Below are 17,827 nucleotides of genomic sequence, written 5' to 3'. Positions count from 1 at the left end.
AATATGTCAACTGACCAATCTTATTATGCACTTGAGTAATGTAGTTATAACATATAGTTGCTAACATATTCATTTTCTTTTTCTACCTGTAGACTATCTGTAGAGGCTGATTTATTAACAGCCGCATCGAAAATGAAATAAAAACATGTGGGGTAGAGGCTATGACGTGAACTAATAACTGTTGTTCGCGTGCTCCCTTCCCCTTGGATTCTGAATGATAAAGATTTCACTTCAAAGCATTTGTCCTTTACACAGGAACATAGAAACATAAACATTTCAATATCAAATCACATGGAATATGACCATTTTACAAACTGCCACAGATATTAAATATCTAAAATATGTTTTGGTTGATTTGTAACTAACTCACTTTTTAATATCCTAAAATTAATACAAATGAATGTTAATCATTGATGTGAAACAAACAAAAAATAACATTTAATGACTTATTTATCAATCTTAGATGGAGAAACTTAGTACTATATCTAAGACTTGTTCCTTGCTTCATCATTATTGTACTTGTTTTTTTTTTTTCATTACATACAAGTAGGTAAAACTCCATATTTTTCCCAAACGGGAAGTTCCCATACTGACTGAATGGAACATATCAGTTAATCAGATAGACAACCTTTAAAAATTCATACTACTGATAAACACAAATCGTACCGCTTTTATGTAATTTGTAATCTTGTTTTCACAAAAACCGATAACACACGCATCATGTGATCGTATACGATCGTGTGATGTAGACAGAGTGATTCTATTTTTATGTCAATGCATTTTCTTCTTTCGAAATGGATTTTCTTAACGCTTATAATTTTGTAAAAAGTTTTCTTTCAAGAAATCAGAAAGCAAATAATTAGGTCATCTGCCTTATCGATGCTACTGTTATTCTTAAATATGTAGTGTGCATGTGTTATCACGTGTAATACAAAAGACATGATTATGTAACATTCACTGGATTGACCTGTCCACATGGTAAGTTCTATTATGCAATATATATAGTATTTTTTCTTCAAATATCGTGTAAGTTAAAATGTATGCATTTGTTCGTTTTCTATTTTCTGAAAATATATTGACACATAAAAAAATCAACGGTAAGCTGTTTTCTGAAAATGGACTTTGTAATGCAAAAGACATCATGATGTAAAATCCACTGGATTGACATGTCTTCGTGGTAAGGTCTATATTCAATTCATATAGTATTTTTTTTCTACTAATATTGTGTAAGGCAAAATATACGCATTTGTTCGTTTTTCTTTTTCTCTGAAAATATATTGACACATAAAATCTACACCAACAGTTGTTTTCTGAAAGCTACTCACCCACAGTTTGTGTGAATTTTTCACCAAGTGAAGATAGAATTTATATATGACACTGAAAATGATAAAGTTGGTGAAAATAAAAGTTAGATATTGGCAAAAATTGCAAGAATAGTGTAAATTTTCTGCATTTTTTAAGCGTTGCAACGGTTTACTACATTATACACAATATTTGGTGATTTTACATAACATAAAAATTACTGTCAGAGTACTCACTTTTTACAACTTTTTGCGAGAAATTTATTTGAGCCCAGGAGACCTTATTGGGTAGTACGTAATTAGAAGAAAGTCACTGCACACCGGCTTGCATTCAGCGGTGCGGATTCTAAGCACTACAACAACTGATCTGCACTGTGGTAGAGATGTATTCAAATAAGTAGCCCTGTAACAAAACATATATTCTTAACCAAACAGCTTCAAATACATTTATACCTACAGTTATAAACACAGCATATATACTTGTCAAATATTCTTACTGTTAATACAATTACAAACTATCACTCTTACATGCATACTGTGGTCAGCGGTCTAGGCACTTAAATAAAACACTAAGTGATCAAGACTATTCAACAGTTACAGAAAAATGTACATACAAATATAAAACAATAATACAATGTAATTTCACCTACCAGCTGTGGATCAGACTAACTGGTTGTACCAAGACCAACACACACAACCCACTGTCACTGTTCAAAGTCACCTCTCTGTCACACACATCTAACGTGCTGGCTGTAAACCTGGTTACTGTAAATTAGCAAATCTAGTGTGAACATAGATATGAACATGTGATTGCACCATTCACCAATGCATTATTAAATCAACAAGGCAGCCATCTTAAATTCGAAATGAACATGACAGAGTACATATGTTACGTAATACATATCATTTTAACAAATAAAGCATAGCTCATCTGTTAACATCATTTTGCAAGAAATATATTAAAGACAAATAGAAGCGAAACTGAAGTAATACAGAACCCTGCCACAAAGATATATGTAGCAACGACCAACAAACTATGACCAAATCATCTGACTAGCTCCGTGGTCAGCAAAGACTGTGTAGAAAACTACCCAGGTGACAACAAATCAGGTAAAACGCGGGAGTGAGACACACCTGTATCAGCTCAAGAACGATAACTCATCCAACACAGGTAAACAAACGAAACAGGTATAAAACCATTAAAAGCAACAAATAGGAAATTGAAATAGACGGAAAACCTGACCAGGTTACAAATTTTTGCCTGAAATGTGTGGGCTAATCCCTTTTAAGGATTAAGCTGTTTTACAAGAATGAGATGCCTTCTATTAATTTATTTTGACGCTTTCGAGTTCAAATTCATAGAGTCTGACACATTTGTCGATTAGAAAGAACAGCATGATTTGTTTTGCATTATCTCTAGATTAGAATCGTCACCAAATATATTGTTTCGGTTACACAATGGCGAGTCACATGCATAAAAATGAACATATATTTCATAATTTCAAGGGACAGACACTTTGCACTTTTACCTTCGATCATGTAACTTTTGTTTTATATAGTTGGTTATGTCTAATGGATCTTTATTGTTTAGGGTGTTTTTTTATTTTTATTTTTTTTTTTTTGGTTTTTGTTTCAAACCCCAAACTGTTCACTAAAGGTTTAGTGACTTTGTTCTGTTCGGAACAAGATTTTCTGTCGTATTTTGTATTATGTTTATTGACTGTTTACATTGTGCATTGTAAAAAATACTAGTATTGAACTTATTCGAAGTGAATTTGTTAGAATTAGTCGGCCAGTATACGCATAGATACTATCTAGGTCTACACAAAGTAATAGATATGATTTAGTCATATTATTTAATATAACGTATTTCTAAAGGGCTTAACATTTGATATTTGGGGGACCTGGATTTTTTTTTTAATTTTCAATCTGGTTTTGCTTGATGAAAATAGTTTGACTTCCAAATCGAGCTTAAAAATCTGGCTCGAAGTCATATTTAAAACCGATCACTTTCTCTGAAAATCTTTTATATTAATATGTTATAATAGAAATCATAACACTTTTTCTCCATCTTTAAGGAAGGGCAGCATTTCCATCAATTTTTCAATATAGACCACTGCAGAAGAAGTGTGCGAGACCGATTTGAATTTATTAAATCTGTGTGACGTATTTTGCAATAATTCATACTGATATTTTTAGTATCTGAACCGTTATCTATTATATATAATACTGTATACAATGGCGTAAGAACATGGAAATAGTGGAGGGGGCACCATCGTTTGATAAAATATTATTAGACCATACTGATAATTTATCCCAAAGGCTCACCAGAATGCAGTACTTGGCCTTTGAACTATTCAAAAGTATCTTCATCATCACTTCCTAGATGGATCTTGCATTCTAATAAAACTTTCTACTCAAAATGCCCTTTTCAAGGCTTGTTCACATATAAGTAACCTAAAGTAATCGAAAACCACAATTTTCACTGTTTCAATCCCTTTAGAATTCAGTATTAAGCATGCATAAACTGCAACTGTTCTTTTTAAGAACAACTCTTGAAAACTTAGACCAAAGAATGGATAACAAAATATATAATTTCTATATCTTGATATTAAATGAATAATTTAGAATACAAACATTTCTTCGGGTAACTTGTGGAACTTCAGTTAATGACAAAAATGACTTTCTCTTAAAACCTAGTAAATGGGAGGATTTAGTGTTTAAATACTAAAATATTGCTGCATTAGCTCCCCCCCCCCCCCCCCCCCCCCCCCCCCCCCCCCGAAATAGTCTACCCAACCCTCCTTCATTCTGGTATCAAGCCTGGGACTGTTTAGGACTGTTCCTAATTTCAGGCTTTAAGTTGCCAAAATTTTCCTACATTATTTACCTGAAAATGGGGATTTCAGGCTTAGGATATTCTATCCCTCCCGTTTTCATAGCTCTAGGTATTCTCACTACTTGGATATATTGCCTGCATTTTAAATTTTGACCTTTGGCATTTCCTGTGATATGCAGGCTCCATAACCTAAGATAGTTATGCCCATTTTTTCTCGTTCAGAGCAAACCTATTTTTTAAATGGGGACCGTACGCCGCTTTTCATTAAAGGTTCCATGTGCGCCGCCGTATGAATATATCTGCGGATGTTTCTAAATTGTTTTGTACTTGTAGCATGTGTAAATGCTGAGTTCTGACCAACCCTATATGATAGAAGCCTGGGAAAATGACAATCTCTTACGCATTACAATTCTAATTTTTTTTTCAAAAAACGATTTGTTACTGGAATTGTCTCTCCCTAAACATAAGTCCGGTCTACATTCGAAAGTTATCATCTGCCTTTGGCCTAAACTCAATTAATCGACATTTCTACAAATTGAATGTTCTTTTCTTATTTCTATTTTAACTCTTAATATTAAGTATTTTTATAGATTCCTGTGAAATACTGGAATATCAATAAAATTAAAATGATATCTGTACTGTATAAAACCATTTTTATCACTTTTATCACATGATGGCGTCGGTGGAGTTAGGTAAAGCCTTTACACCATGGGCGTTGCAAGAAAATCGAACCGAATGAATCTTCATATTACCAATTCAAGGCATTTCGTCAAAATTAATTTTAATGTGTAGAAATTACCAAACTTGGCAACACTCCAATAAAGATGTGATGACAAATCAAGGGCGGGACCAGAATTTTATGTAAGTGGGGAGAGCACAACAAGCCCTTCCCCGCCCCCTCAAGGATCCCATCAAACTGGCTTATAGGAAGTCGGTGGTTCCACACAGGTACCTAGTTGTGGTCTTATTGCCATCATGCATATGAGACATGTACTGCTTATTTTATTTTATCTAACACGGAATTTATTTCCCTCTTCCGTGTCTGTAATTATATCAAAATTACCGATAAAATTACAAGTGATGTCCGACACCCGCGTGTCATAACACCACAACTGGTTTCTAAACGTCTGGACAGTCCTAAATTTGGCATTAAGATCCAGCGAGCATTTATATTCAAGTGGTGTTACTACACATTTGAACAGCACTAACTGCAAAGTTGATGATTACAGTATTTTATCAGTTGACATTGTTTACAATAATAATGATAACGATAATCTACCGCGTAAAACTTCCTTGTTTCAACGATTAAATATTGTTCATCTTTTTGATGAATACAGTTTCTGAATTGTAATACTTAGTGATACATAACTTAATATTATATGCCTTACTTTATATTTTATATGCCGCTTCATTACTTCTCTTTATTTGATGCCTATAGGTCCTCTTTTCCATCACTTGACTGCAGTTTTTCAATAATTCGTATTCTTAGGTTATTATCAATTTATTTGTTTTGGTAACTGTATATATTGTGTTTTTGATGTTAACCATTCAAACCCGGTTACTGAAGCAGCTCCAATCCTGTTGTAAGGACCCGTTATAGCTAACGTCTTGTTGGCATATTAATATACTTGTTGCGATTTCATCTCCTTTTGGGTCCTTTCAGTTCTGCACATGGAAGAAAAAGGTCGTTTGCAAATAAACGCTAGGGTTGTTTTTGCTTCTAATCGAAGGAATCCTCGGTTGTTTATACTTGCTGATGTTTAATATATGGACGTAATCAATCATTCTTATTTTGAGATTTTGTTAAGTGATTTGTCAGGTATGCATTTTATATAGCAGGGAGGTAGGCTGATATTGTTTGCTAATTTTTAATTTAGATTGTATTTATTGTACGGATATATCTGTGTAATTACCGAAGAACTTAAACATTAAATTGATTAATAGCTTTTCTGCTATACTTTGCAGTTATCAAAATGACTATTAATTTTGTGACCTGCTACAATTTATTCCTGGAGGCTGGAGTATTGAGGTGTTTATTTTTGTGTGACTTGAAACTATACATTTAAACGAGAGGTAAAAGAGCAAGTCAATATTCGAAGGTAATATGAATTATTAAATTGGTTATATGTCTTGTAAATTAATGAAGTTATTTATGTGGTTTCCCCAGCGCATTTTGATACAAATGCATTCCTTTGTAATGCAGGGTTAAAAATAGACGTGTGTAAGCATACATGCTAGCAGTGTAGCAACAAAGCGGCGAGTTATTCATGTAGTCTGTTGCACTATATGCAGAATTGATATGTAGTATAAACGCATTGAAGAGTTTTATTATTCATGATACCTGCTTATCACGTGACTTTGTTTACAAACAGAGGGTTTATTAAGCAATTTTATCAGACTTAATCTCGCTGAAAAGCATACCTTATAATAAAGTGAAGTAAATATACTTCTATATCACATATACATTTAACTCTAATAAGTCGGATAAATTGAATATAAGTAGGTTCGAATTTCTTGCATCGTTTTAAGTCCTGTTGGCTTATGTGTGGTTTGTATATATCGAATAATTGTGTTGATAAAACAATCGAATGAGTGAATAAATATAGAGCAAGTTGGCTTTCTAAAAAGGAAAAGAAAAAGTAGTTACTCAAAATATGGATGGTGGCAAGTTATAACTTATTGTCATTTGTAGAAGGATAACTGTTATCAGGTCGTAATTTTTTAGCCCATTCGGTAATGTCTGATTGTATGTATAGACAAAGATGTGCCATCATTATCCATTGTATTGGATGGCTGGATTTTGAATTAGTGATTACTTCTTAATGATGAACTGTTTTAGCCCATTTGGCTATGTTCGGTCTTTCCTAAAATAAGTTAATAGCATTGCCATTATATCTATTGTGTTGGATGGTAACTTGATTTTGAATTATTGATTAAAGTATCCCGGGTCCCGTCCATTTGGCTATGTTCAGTCATTTAAACATAATAATTGGTTGCCGATTATATTGACTGTGTTGGAGGGTATTTGAATTTATGATTAATGTATATTGATGAACTGTGTTTAACCAATTTGGCTTTGTTCGGTCAAGTTAAAAAAATAGGTTGCCCATTATATCCATTGTGTTGGATGGTCATCGGATTTTGAATTAATGATTAGCGTCTATTGATGAAATATGTTTAGCCCATATGGCTATGTTCTATCATTAATAAAAAATGGTTGCCCATAATATCCATCGTGTTGGATGATAAACGGATTCCGCATTTATGATTTATGTATATTCGACCATTTGGCTATGTTCGATCATTTCAAAAATAAAAGTTAGTTTGCCGATTATATACCTTGTGTTGGGTGGTAACCGTATTTTGAATTTATGGTTAATGTACGTTGATACACTGTGTTTAGCCCATTTGGCCATGTTCGATCATTATTTTTAATTGCTCATTATATTTATTGTATTGGATGTTAATTAGATTTTGAACTCATGATTAATGTATTGTCTGACCATTTCAGCCTTGTTGGTGTCTATAATATCGCGCGCAAGAAAATATTACTTTAGTTTTCAAGGTGTTTGTACCAAATTGGCTTGTCTATACGCATATAACTGTCGCCGTTGTAATGGGAAGCACTCTAGAAAGCAGGTCTTTTCAGAATCACGTAAATACCAATCAATATCGTTCTCGTCACTTGGACCTCGTGGAATCTTTAGGTAGCCAAAATCGACATCATCATGAGGGTCACTTAGACCTCCATTTTCTCGCAAAACTCCAATAAATTTAGCACTTTTACTTGTCTATCTTTCTTTATATCCAAATATATAAGTGGCAGCTGTATTTTAGAGGGTTCTAATAAAGGATTTCGATTACAAAACCAGCGCTATAGAGTCCCAGGTAAAGAAATGCTTTTTCAAAATTTCAGGCAATGCACGATAAGTCTTTCGGCCAAAACAGATGGTAGGTCGAGGCTTATAAATCGTCTTTCCTTCCCGCAGGGTTCAAGTTTGAATGATTTTATTGATACGGCTTCTTCCTCAGCTCAGTACAATTCAGTACAAGACAGGATATTGGAGATATTCTTTCTTTAGGGCAATATTATGAAATGGCCAAAGTGGGAATCAGATCTGCCTTTCGCCTTTGCGTAAATATGATTTTGAAATTATTAGGCTTCAGATTAGGAGGGGATTATTTTACGGACAAGGCGTTACCTGAGTGTGCAATCTCTTGCTGCCTTTGGAAAAAGTTTGCTAGTTAATTACAATAGCTGGTACGGTACAAGAGGCAATCCGAAAGGCTGTTTCATTACTTGGATAATTATATTTGTTTCGCTCGCTCTAATTCAGTGGAACGTATGGCAAATTTGTCCAGTCTTGTAGAAACATGTATATGTATATGCAAAAAGACCGACATATATCAGATTCCAATAATGATGCTTTTTAGGGCTAGAATCGGTCCATATACAAACAAAAATCAGAACAGCAAAATATGGTCGTTACGAAGTAAGAAGAAAGCTGCGCTGCGAGAGCTGAAAGCTTTAATTGATCTTTAAATTTCTGTGGCAGAGTCATTTCCTTCCAAGACTATTTAATTTTGGTTTCTATGAGATTATGTGCAGCTTTGCCAAAAGTTCACATCATTTTAGAGTGACCATTTCAATTATAGATGAATACTTCCTTCGTTAACATTCAACATAATATTATTTTGCCCGCTATAAATTAATTACTTTGATTGTTACTGAAATTGAACTCGACCTGTATTTAAGGTATCAAAAATTAGAGCTATGTTAATGTGAAATCGATCCATGCATCTGATCAAGAGAAATTGATCCTATAAATGTCAAACAAGCAGTGAATTGTAACGAACATAATCCACGAGTTGTCTGTTATAAGCAAGTTATTATTAAACATTTGTACATAAAATGAAGTCAATCACGAAACCTGCTAAAATCTCTGTATATTTTCCATGAATATCGAGAACAAGTTTTTCTTAGATGGGTTTCTATTGCTGAAGCTTATTTCAGTTGCTTTTGAATTATTGCACGTACATGTATTTTACCAAAACGACTGATTTCTTTTTATTTTCAGGTCTATTTTTACCTCATTATTTAGTTTATTACTAATTAAAAACTATGGCGTCTACACCAACGTCTCAACAAACGACGGATGAAGAAGGCCGGAATGAATTCCACCGTGTCATCTCATTGCAGTATGAATGTGTTACGGATGTACTGCGAGAGCTTCTAGATTACAAGTTATCAATGAATAATATCAGTTTAGAAAGATACCTAAGAAGTTGCCAAATCCACTTATTGGGAAAGAAATATGTAACACAATCACAGGAAGAGTTATTGAAATCCCCCAATCCAGACTCAAAAAACATGGATTTAACAATGTTAACGATGATATTACTTGCAAAATGTAAACATATGATTAACATTACGCCAAGAGAAAAAACGTTAATAGAAACTTTGAGAGAACATAGAAACGCACTTGCTCATAATAGTACCGGTCGCCTGAGTGACAATAAGTTATTTACAGAAACTAGCAATGATATTATGACACTTGCAAAATCTCTTAAAGTGACTAGCCAAAATAATTTGAAAGCCTGTATTGATGAATTAAAGCAGAGAGCATGCGTCAGAATACACTCCAAACTCGACATCATGGAGTTTAACAAGGAGCAGTTGCGTGTAGTTCTCGTACATAAGGAAGAAAACGGAGAAGGTATGTGTAACACAAATCAGAGACAATTTGCGATAGGTTTTGACCAACAGATGATGGTATAGAGTAATCGAACCATTTGCTCGTCCATTTTAGTCTGTTTCTACTTTGCTTGTCAGGAATAAAGGTTAAAGTGTAACTGACATTGACTGATTACTTGATAATTGCAAGAAACAGCTTGCCTGATTTTAAGATATTTTTACAGAAATGATTTCAGGTGAACCGCTGCCAAATTTCTTTAGATACTTTGTTTACATCAATGACATGACTGCCAATAAATACTGGTCCGATTTTGAAATCATCTTATAGAAATTTTTCTTGGGCTACTCTCTATCAAGATTCCTTGTTCAAACACATGGCAACTCGAGGGCGTGGTCACTGTATCTATACAAGGGTCGTTCCAAAACAAAAGGTAGCCTGATGCCTTGTGTGACGTTATTGTGACTTGCCAAGACAAGTTGTTCATTTTAAACTCCAGTGACCGATGATACTACATTTTACAGAGACATCGCTTAAATGTCATAAATATATATTCACGGTGTTGATGTGATTTTCTTTTGCAAAAATATATATAATTGTATTTATGACTATATAGTTGAGACGTCCAAATGTCGATTGCTCCTCAGGTTCTGTACTGTGCGATATCATTCTATTTTGACAATTATAAGCGAGCATGTTTTTGATATAAATGGTACCATTTACACTAAATTTTACATAACGGGAACAAATTTGTAGAGAAAGTCAACGTATTTATGGAACAACCCTCGCATATTGTATACAATAAAAACTTTAATGTCTCTTAAACGACCAGTCATAAAGACTGTTCAAACAGATTCGAAATTCACGACCAACATCTTATGTGTTATTTCGAAAATTCATACAAGATTCGTCATAAAATATGCCCCCTTCTTTCAAAATTTCCTAATCAGATTCTGCAAAATTGCAAATTGACTTACCAGACAGTTTACCATATCTGTTACTTGTTAAGCGTTGTAACTCTGATTAACGAGTTAAGACCATCATAGCACTCTTGTTTTTTAAAATTTTGAAAATGGTCACGTACTTGAAAAGGGGAAACGTAGTTATTAACAGAAAAAATATATTCAATGTAATTTTGCATAGTGGAAGACGAGGTATTCAGTGAAACATTGCTGAAATTCAACTTAACAAAATGGGCGAGGCAGATATCACGAGGCTTTGACGTACAGAAAATGCTGAAAACTCTCCAACAACAGAATGTTATAACAGAAGAAGTAGTAAAGAGAATAGAGGACACCGTATATGAATGCAATAAAGCAGTTGCATTCATTGAGTTTCTAATCAAAGATGGGACAAAAATTCAAATTTTGAAATATTGTAAACAACTTCGGGCTGAAGGTCAACATTTAGCAGACCTCATTGAAGGAAAGAATACGGACGGCCGCGAAACTGGTCAGTAATTCTTATGTTCATCCACTCTTTGATGGATTATATCATAATTGTAGACTTTATACTCGGCATTCATATGGGCAGGGTATTTTTGCTACTGATCCTTGATTCATTGCAGAAATGCATTACAGAAAATAAGTATTTTTTTACTTGTTCCTCTTTCAAAGTCTTGTGTATACCCATACTGATTTTTACAATCCCAACCCCCGTCCCCACCTCCACCTCACCACCAACATACCCGAAAAACATCCCCGGCTACCTGAAATAGAACGCAACTTTCATTCATGTCGTTTCACTATGAATGCAGTTCGGTGAGCAAAGATCAAACAGGAATATTTGATATCCATTTCTTATCTTTCAGCCGTTTAAATAATTTTCAGGTAACTTTACAGTATTAAATACTGATTCCCATTTCCGTTTAAATTACAAGGTAGACCAATGGTTATACAAATTCAACATAGTTATATTTACTGAAAAAAAAAATCTTTTTAAAAGTAACATGAGAATATGTCTGTCTCTTAAACTGTTGTCTAATTACATTTTTCATGTCTTTATGAGGAACTCCTTTTTAGAATATTCTGTCGAATAACATTCATTTAACATTTTATAATAAAAAAACAAAGACAAATATCAAACAGGGAATGCCACGTACCAAAATCGCAGCTTCCCCAAAACGAAACCCACAGCAAGCAGACGTACACACCACAAACACACACACACACACACACACACACACACACGCACACACAAACATACTCGTACACAAAGCCAACACACAGCCTGATTACGATGAGCTGACGTAGTTATCAATTAGGCTGTTTGGTATTAGTGTGTTAGTATAATTTCGTCCGTGTTTACGTCCAATTTTGTCTGAAAAATAACTTTGACTAACAGGTGACAGTTCTTTTGAAATATTCAAATAATAAATGTTACCTACAATGAAACGGAGTGTCCAAAGTAAATTTCCGGACCCTAACATAATTGTCAAAGTCGCATTTTAGGGCAAACGTTATCCAGTCTTACTGGTGCTATACATTTGGCTTGTATGGAGCTTTTATTACTTAAGGCGGTGTGTTAACAAAGCTCGGCATTTTTGCCCTTTGGGCATCAATATTCCAGATTTACTATATTTTGTATGTAATTCTAACACTACCCGATTTGTTTTCCAATTATTATTATTCAACAATTCATTTTTCTGAACATTATATCTCGCCCTCGTCATAGAATTCCTTCGCATCTAAACTCCAATGATTTTATTCAATGACTAATCATTGTTTGAGATATATTAATTTCTTGAATCATTTAATCAAATTGCATTTAAACATTGAATTAATTATAGTGTGTGTAAACACTTATTGTTTTGTTTCGCTATCATATATCCAAACAAAACATGCGTTGTAATATGTCATCTGTTTAATCAAACTGTATTTATAATATGGCGAGGATTATGTCGTGTGTGTACAACCGTATTGTTTTATTTCATTGTCATACACACATAGCATGCATTTTAACACATTATCTGTTTAAGTCGATGAAATCAAGAAACAGGAAGAACACAAACTGAAAGAAGTGCTACATGAACTGATAACAGTTATGGAAACATGCGAAGAAACATGCGAAGCTGTGCATATCTATGTAGAAGAAAAACTAGGCTGTGATGTTTCATTTTCATTATTAAATGAGACTATGGACCGTTTGTTTGGATGCACTGATAAAGATGGCTGGTATGAGTCTTGTTTAATTTGATATACAATGTATCTACTAGTTTTGCTCGTAACATGTAAAGTGATACTGATTTCTTTTATGTATTTATTTATCGTTGATCCTCAGTCAGTTAAAACCATGATTGCCGAAGGAAAGAAAGATGTAAAGTATGCCTTACTGTTTATATTTTTAAATTGTTATTTTCTGCAGGTATGAAGGTATATCTATACAAAAGAGAAGTGACGAGGATGGCAAAAAAGAAAAAACTATTGATGGTAAGCACGTGGAGTAAATGTATATTTTACTTGTGTTTCGTCTAGAAGTTTAGGATACAATTTATACAGATCAATCTCATCTCCTTTCATTCCCATTTATCTTAATATAACACCAATGGCTCTTGAAAACAAGGACAACATGGAAACAAACCAAGGAATTATAGAGGAATTTTACATATTATTGGAAAAGCATTTTCCACTGGTGTTTGGACATTGGAAAATCGATAAATTAATCAAGATATGTGATAGTGACCTTAAGCCTAAAGCTGAAAACTTTGTGGGTTTTTTTATATAAGTTGCTTGAGAATTCGTAGTCATAGAGTCCGCATAGCTCATAGCATAATTGTGTATGGTTAATGAACGACCAAGTTGTAAGGGTGGTCTTGAAGGGTTTTTTTTCACTAAGAGAGAATGAGGCTTAGACCTGTCATTTGGAATTGGAAATTCCTCTTTATTTGGGCAATTGGGAGACACTCAGCACAATTCAATTAGAAAAAGTGACTGGGTGTCTATAGCCGGAAAACGCTTTAATATATGACAATCAGATGTAAGAGGATGGTTGTCTAGTTCATATCCCCGATATTTTAGGGTCATTTGGCTAAAGGTCAAACTTGTATCATGTGTAAGACTTAAAATGTGAAAATTGATAAAACAAAACAACATATATCTGTTTTAACAAAACAGATGAGAAATATAGTTTCTGCAATGGTTTAAAGAATTGTGATTTTTCTTCCATAATTTTACCTGTGTATCCCGACCAGGTATATAAGAATACAAGAAAACAGTGATATAAGGAATGACAGGGCGAGTAAAAAGAGTTCAGGTCTTGTTTCAGATATTCTTTGTAAAACAGTATCGGCTAACATATGGTATTTGCATTGCTAAAAGTAAGCAAAACGTTTAAACGTTTTATTTCCTGATTCTAATACTTATATTGTATGTTTTTAAGCTACTGACAAAAGTAAGGTTTCGGAAATTGGTTGCGATGATTCCTCTACTTTGGACAAATTTATTTGTTTTCTGTACAGTTCATAACACATACGTTATAGATCTACATTTTTACATAAATGATTTTAGATATGCTTTACATTTTTACATAAATGATTTTAGGTATGCTTTGTGTGCTTTACATTTTTACATAAATGTTTTTAGGTATGATTGATATTTTTACATAGATGATTTAGGGTATGCTTTACAGTTGGCGTTTTCAATATAATTTCTTCTCGGCGATATATGACCATTTTGTGTCAGTTCGCCGTAAAACCCAACTCACTCACTCACTCACTCACTCATTCACTCACTCTTACTGCAGTGCACGCATTTTCGTTTTCCTCGCCATCAACAAGTTGTTTTTATTAGATAGAAATTTGACAGTATTTTCCCTAATTATTCAAATATATATTATGTATATGTTTTTTAAATCATTTCCTAAAACCTTATTATTGTCTGTGGCCAAACTTTAATAAATTTAAAGAAGTGATGTCAGACGCTAATGTGTCAAAATTCTATGTATTTAATGTAAGGGATAAACAAACACTACTTAATTCCTTGCGTCGGCGTCCCGATTTGGTTAAGTTTTTGTATGCAAGCTGGTATCTCAGTAACCACGTGTGGGAATGGATTGAAACTTCACACACTTATTCACTGTGATGAACTGACTTACACTGCACAGATTCTATAACTCGACTTTGCATTTTTACAAACGTATGTTCCTTGTTTCGACTAAGCAGTTTGTGGTTAAGTTTGTGTATGTAAGCTGGTATCTCAGTACCCACTATTGGAAATTGGTTGAAACTTCACACATTGTTCACTGTGATGATCTGACAGGTTCCATAACTCCATTTTGTATTTTTTTAACAAAATTATCGTCCTTTTTCGACTTAGGAATTTTTGATTAAGGTTTTATCGAGCCTGCAACATTTTCGTTTTTGTCGTGTTGGGCGACCTGTGGTTTTCCACTTTTTTATTTTATATGAAAGCTGGTATCTCAGTACCCGCCAATGGGAATGGATTGAAACTTCACACACTTGTTCACTGTGATGATCTGACATGCATTACTCGACTTTGCATTTTTACAAACGTATGCCCCTTTTTTCGACTTAGCAGTTTGTGGTTAAGTTTTTGTATGTAAGCTGGTATCTTAGTTGGTGCTGGAAATTGATTGAAACATAACACATTGTTCACTGTGATGATCTGACATCCATAACTCTTTTTTGATTTTTTACAAAATATGCCGCTTTTTAGACTTAGAAATTTTTGCTTAAGGTTTTGTATGTAAGCTGGTATTTTAGGACCCACTAGGGAATGGATTGAAACTTCACACACTTGCCTGTTCCATTACCCTGTTTTGCAATTTTACAAAATTATGCCCCTTTTTAGACTTCAATGCTCATTCAATTGACAAAGCTATTAAATAGTCGAGCGTTGGTGTCCTCCGACAGCTCTTGTTATATTGGAAGTTGGTTTGCGGAGAACAGGTTTGTCCTGGTACAGAATCCAGGAACATGGTTATGTTAACTGCCCGCTGTTACATAACAGAAACACTTTTGAAAAAAAATATGTTTCATTATGTCTTAGATAGTTTTCATTTCATTTGAAGGTTAAATAATGTTACCTACGAAAACATATCAGCAAGTAAAATCACATTCGTACATTAAGTTTGTGTTTGAAACCTTTCACTGATAACTGTAAATTTTAACGTTTCAAGTATGCTGATTTCAAGGACGTAACATTTACGGCTTTATCGATTAAAAAAGCACGAAACATGTTACACAAACTATACAAAACGAAATATAAATTACTATATGCGCACTGTATATTTACTGTTTAAACATGCCATATCTCAAAATTATTTAGGCACTGTAGATGGTTAAAAGATAATAAAAACTAGTAAACGATATAATTAATTGTTAAACTCTGATTTCACAAAAAGTGTTAATCATATTTAACACCTGTAAAAGTTCAATAATTTTCACAAAATAGTCTAAAGTATATTAAGGATATACCTAAATAATCGTTTACAATATGCGAATAAACTTTATATTATCTTGTGTTGAAGTTCAGTTTCATGTTGTAATCAATCCACTCTTATAAAACTAGCTAGAAATGCCTCAAGGCAAATAACCAATTGTTTTATCCAGTGCACAATTACGGAAACAAACTTGGATCGTCTGGTAAACAAAAAAAAACATTTACGGTCATATCATCAATGTTTGAAGTTGCAAAATTATTCTCACATGCACATTTTCAAATCCACTTTTAACTAGAGGCTCGCACTTGAATGTTTGCCATTTAATATTTTGAACAAAAGATAAATTCACAGCTGTATATTTGTTTTCAGATAAAGTTAGTGTTGCAGCAATGTCATTTGAAGATTATGCAAATTACATGGGAAGTCAGTTCCGCTCTATTGGCGAAGATATCTGTGAGAAGATAACCAGTGCCATAAAAGGCGAAGCTCTTCAAATGGAAACATTTAGTGAATTGACCAATGAGGAGCTGAACGAATGTTTTGCTCATTATTTAGGATCTAAACTTTTACCGTTCGGTATAAAGAAACAACTACAGCGTCTGCAAACGCATATCAAAAATCAAATAAAATCAACAACAGTAACTGTACAATCTGAAGGGTCACTTCGAAAGTTTGACAAGCCGTGCCTCAGAACATATGAAAAATGTGAAGTAAGTTATAGTTTGGGAGGCGATCAGAATATTCCCGCACACGAATTCGTCCATCCCGAGTCTTCAAGGTTGACGACACATTATATTGTGAAGAAAACAGTGCGATTTATTTCGGCTTGTCTGAATGCAAGGAAAAATGGAACAATACATTTCGGTATTAAACGAACAGGGCGAAAGAAAGGATACATTATTGGCTGTGAAAATACGACGACTCTTTTAGAATCCATGGATCAAATCATTCTGAATGGTATAAGGAGATGTTTTGGCCACCTGAACAATCACCTACAAAAAAATATAATACGATGTACGAGACCAGTACATATTATACACGTCTCAGGCGAAAATTCAGTTGTGGTAGAAATTGATATTGTGCCGTTTGATAAACATTTAGCAGATTCATTCTACTCTGCAATGTTTCCTCCAAACGGGCCGCAGCGTGAAGTGTTCTTTTTGTATGAAGCTAGCCCAAACTGTGATATCGTTGAAATAGAAAGAGATAGGGTTGAGGCCGCAAAGCTCGAGTTGAAGGATGCTATTAGGGAGAGACAAATTCTCGATGCAGAAACGCTTAGACATTACCGTTCAGCATTCGATCTCGTTCAGCATTTAACTTATGAACTTACTGGAGATATTTTATCCAATAATATGTGCAGGAAAAATGGAAACAACTGATTTTCTCGACTATCATGGTTTACAAGATGCATTTCAAAATTCTTATGCAGTATTTGATTTCGGTTCATCAACAACATTGCGCAAGAAAATGGAAGAAGGGAGCCCTCTCTTTACAGTTAAGTCAGCAGAAGACTTTGATATCGATGAAAAAGATATATCTTTCTCGGATAAAGAGAAGCCTTGGATTTACTGTAATGGAAATGAAGACATTGG

General features: G+C 33.8%; 1 protein-coding gene across 1 annotated transcript; it reads left to right on the top strand.

The window, feature by feature from the left end:
• Window positions 1-5,972: 5,972 nt before the first annotated feature.
• On the top strand, window positions 5,973-17,614 carry LOC128554826 (uncharacterized). The gene is made up of 6 exons (XM_053536136.1): window positions 5,973-6,239; window positions 9,219-9,857; window positions 10,977-11,285; window positions 12,811-13,006; window positions 13,197-13,261; window positions 16,602-17,614. Exons 2-6 carry the CDS (start codon window positions 9,263-9,265, stop codon window positions 17,612-17,614), a joined length of 2,178 nt encoding a protein of 725 aa, XP_053392111.1. The 5' UTR covers window positions 5,973-6,239; window positions 9,219-9,262.
• Window positions 17,615-17,827: the final 213 nt, after the last annotated feature.

This window comes from Mercenaria mercenaria, unplaced genomic scaffold (assembly GCF_021730395.1).
Source record: "Mercenaria mercenaria strain notata unplaced genomic scaffold, MADL_Memer_1 contig_777, whole genome shotgun sequence".
Lineage (NCBI taxonomy): Eukaryota > Metazoa > Mollusca > Bivalvia > Venerida > Veneridae > Mercenaria > Mercenaria mercenaria.
The sequence above is the reverse complement of the archived record's forward strand: the minus strand, read 5'-3'. Positions and strand labels throughout refer to the sequence as shown.

Excerpts from the sequence above, each read along its gene's own strand:
- LOC128554826 (XM_053536136.1), top strand. The coding sequence starts at position 9,263 with ATGGCGTCTACACCAACGTCTCAACAAACGACGGATGAAGAAGGCCGG. Across the intron at positions 13,007-13,196 it reads TGCACTGATAAAGATGGCTG|GTATGAAGGTATATCTATAC; the intron begins GTATGAGTCTTG and ends TATTTTCTGCAG. Across the intron at positions 13,262-16,601 it reads AAAAGAAAAAACTATTGATG|ATAAAGTTAGTGTTGCAGCA; the intron begins GTAAGCACGTGG and ends ATTTGTTTTCAG.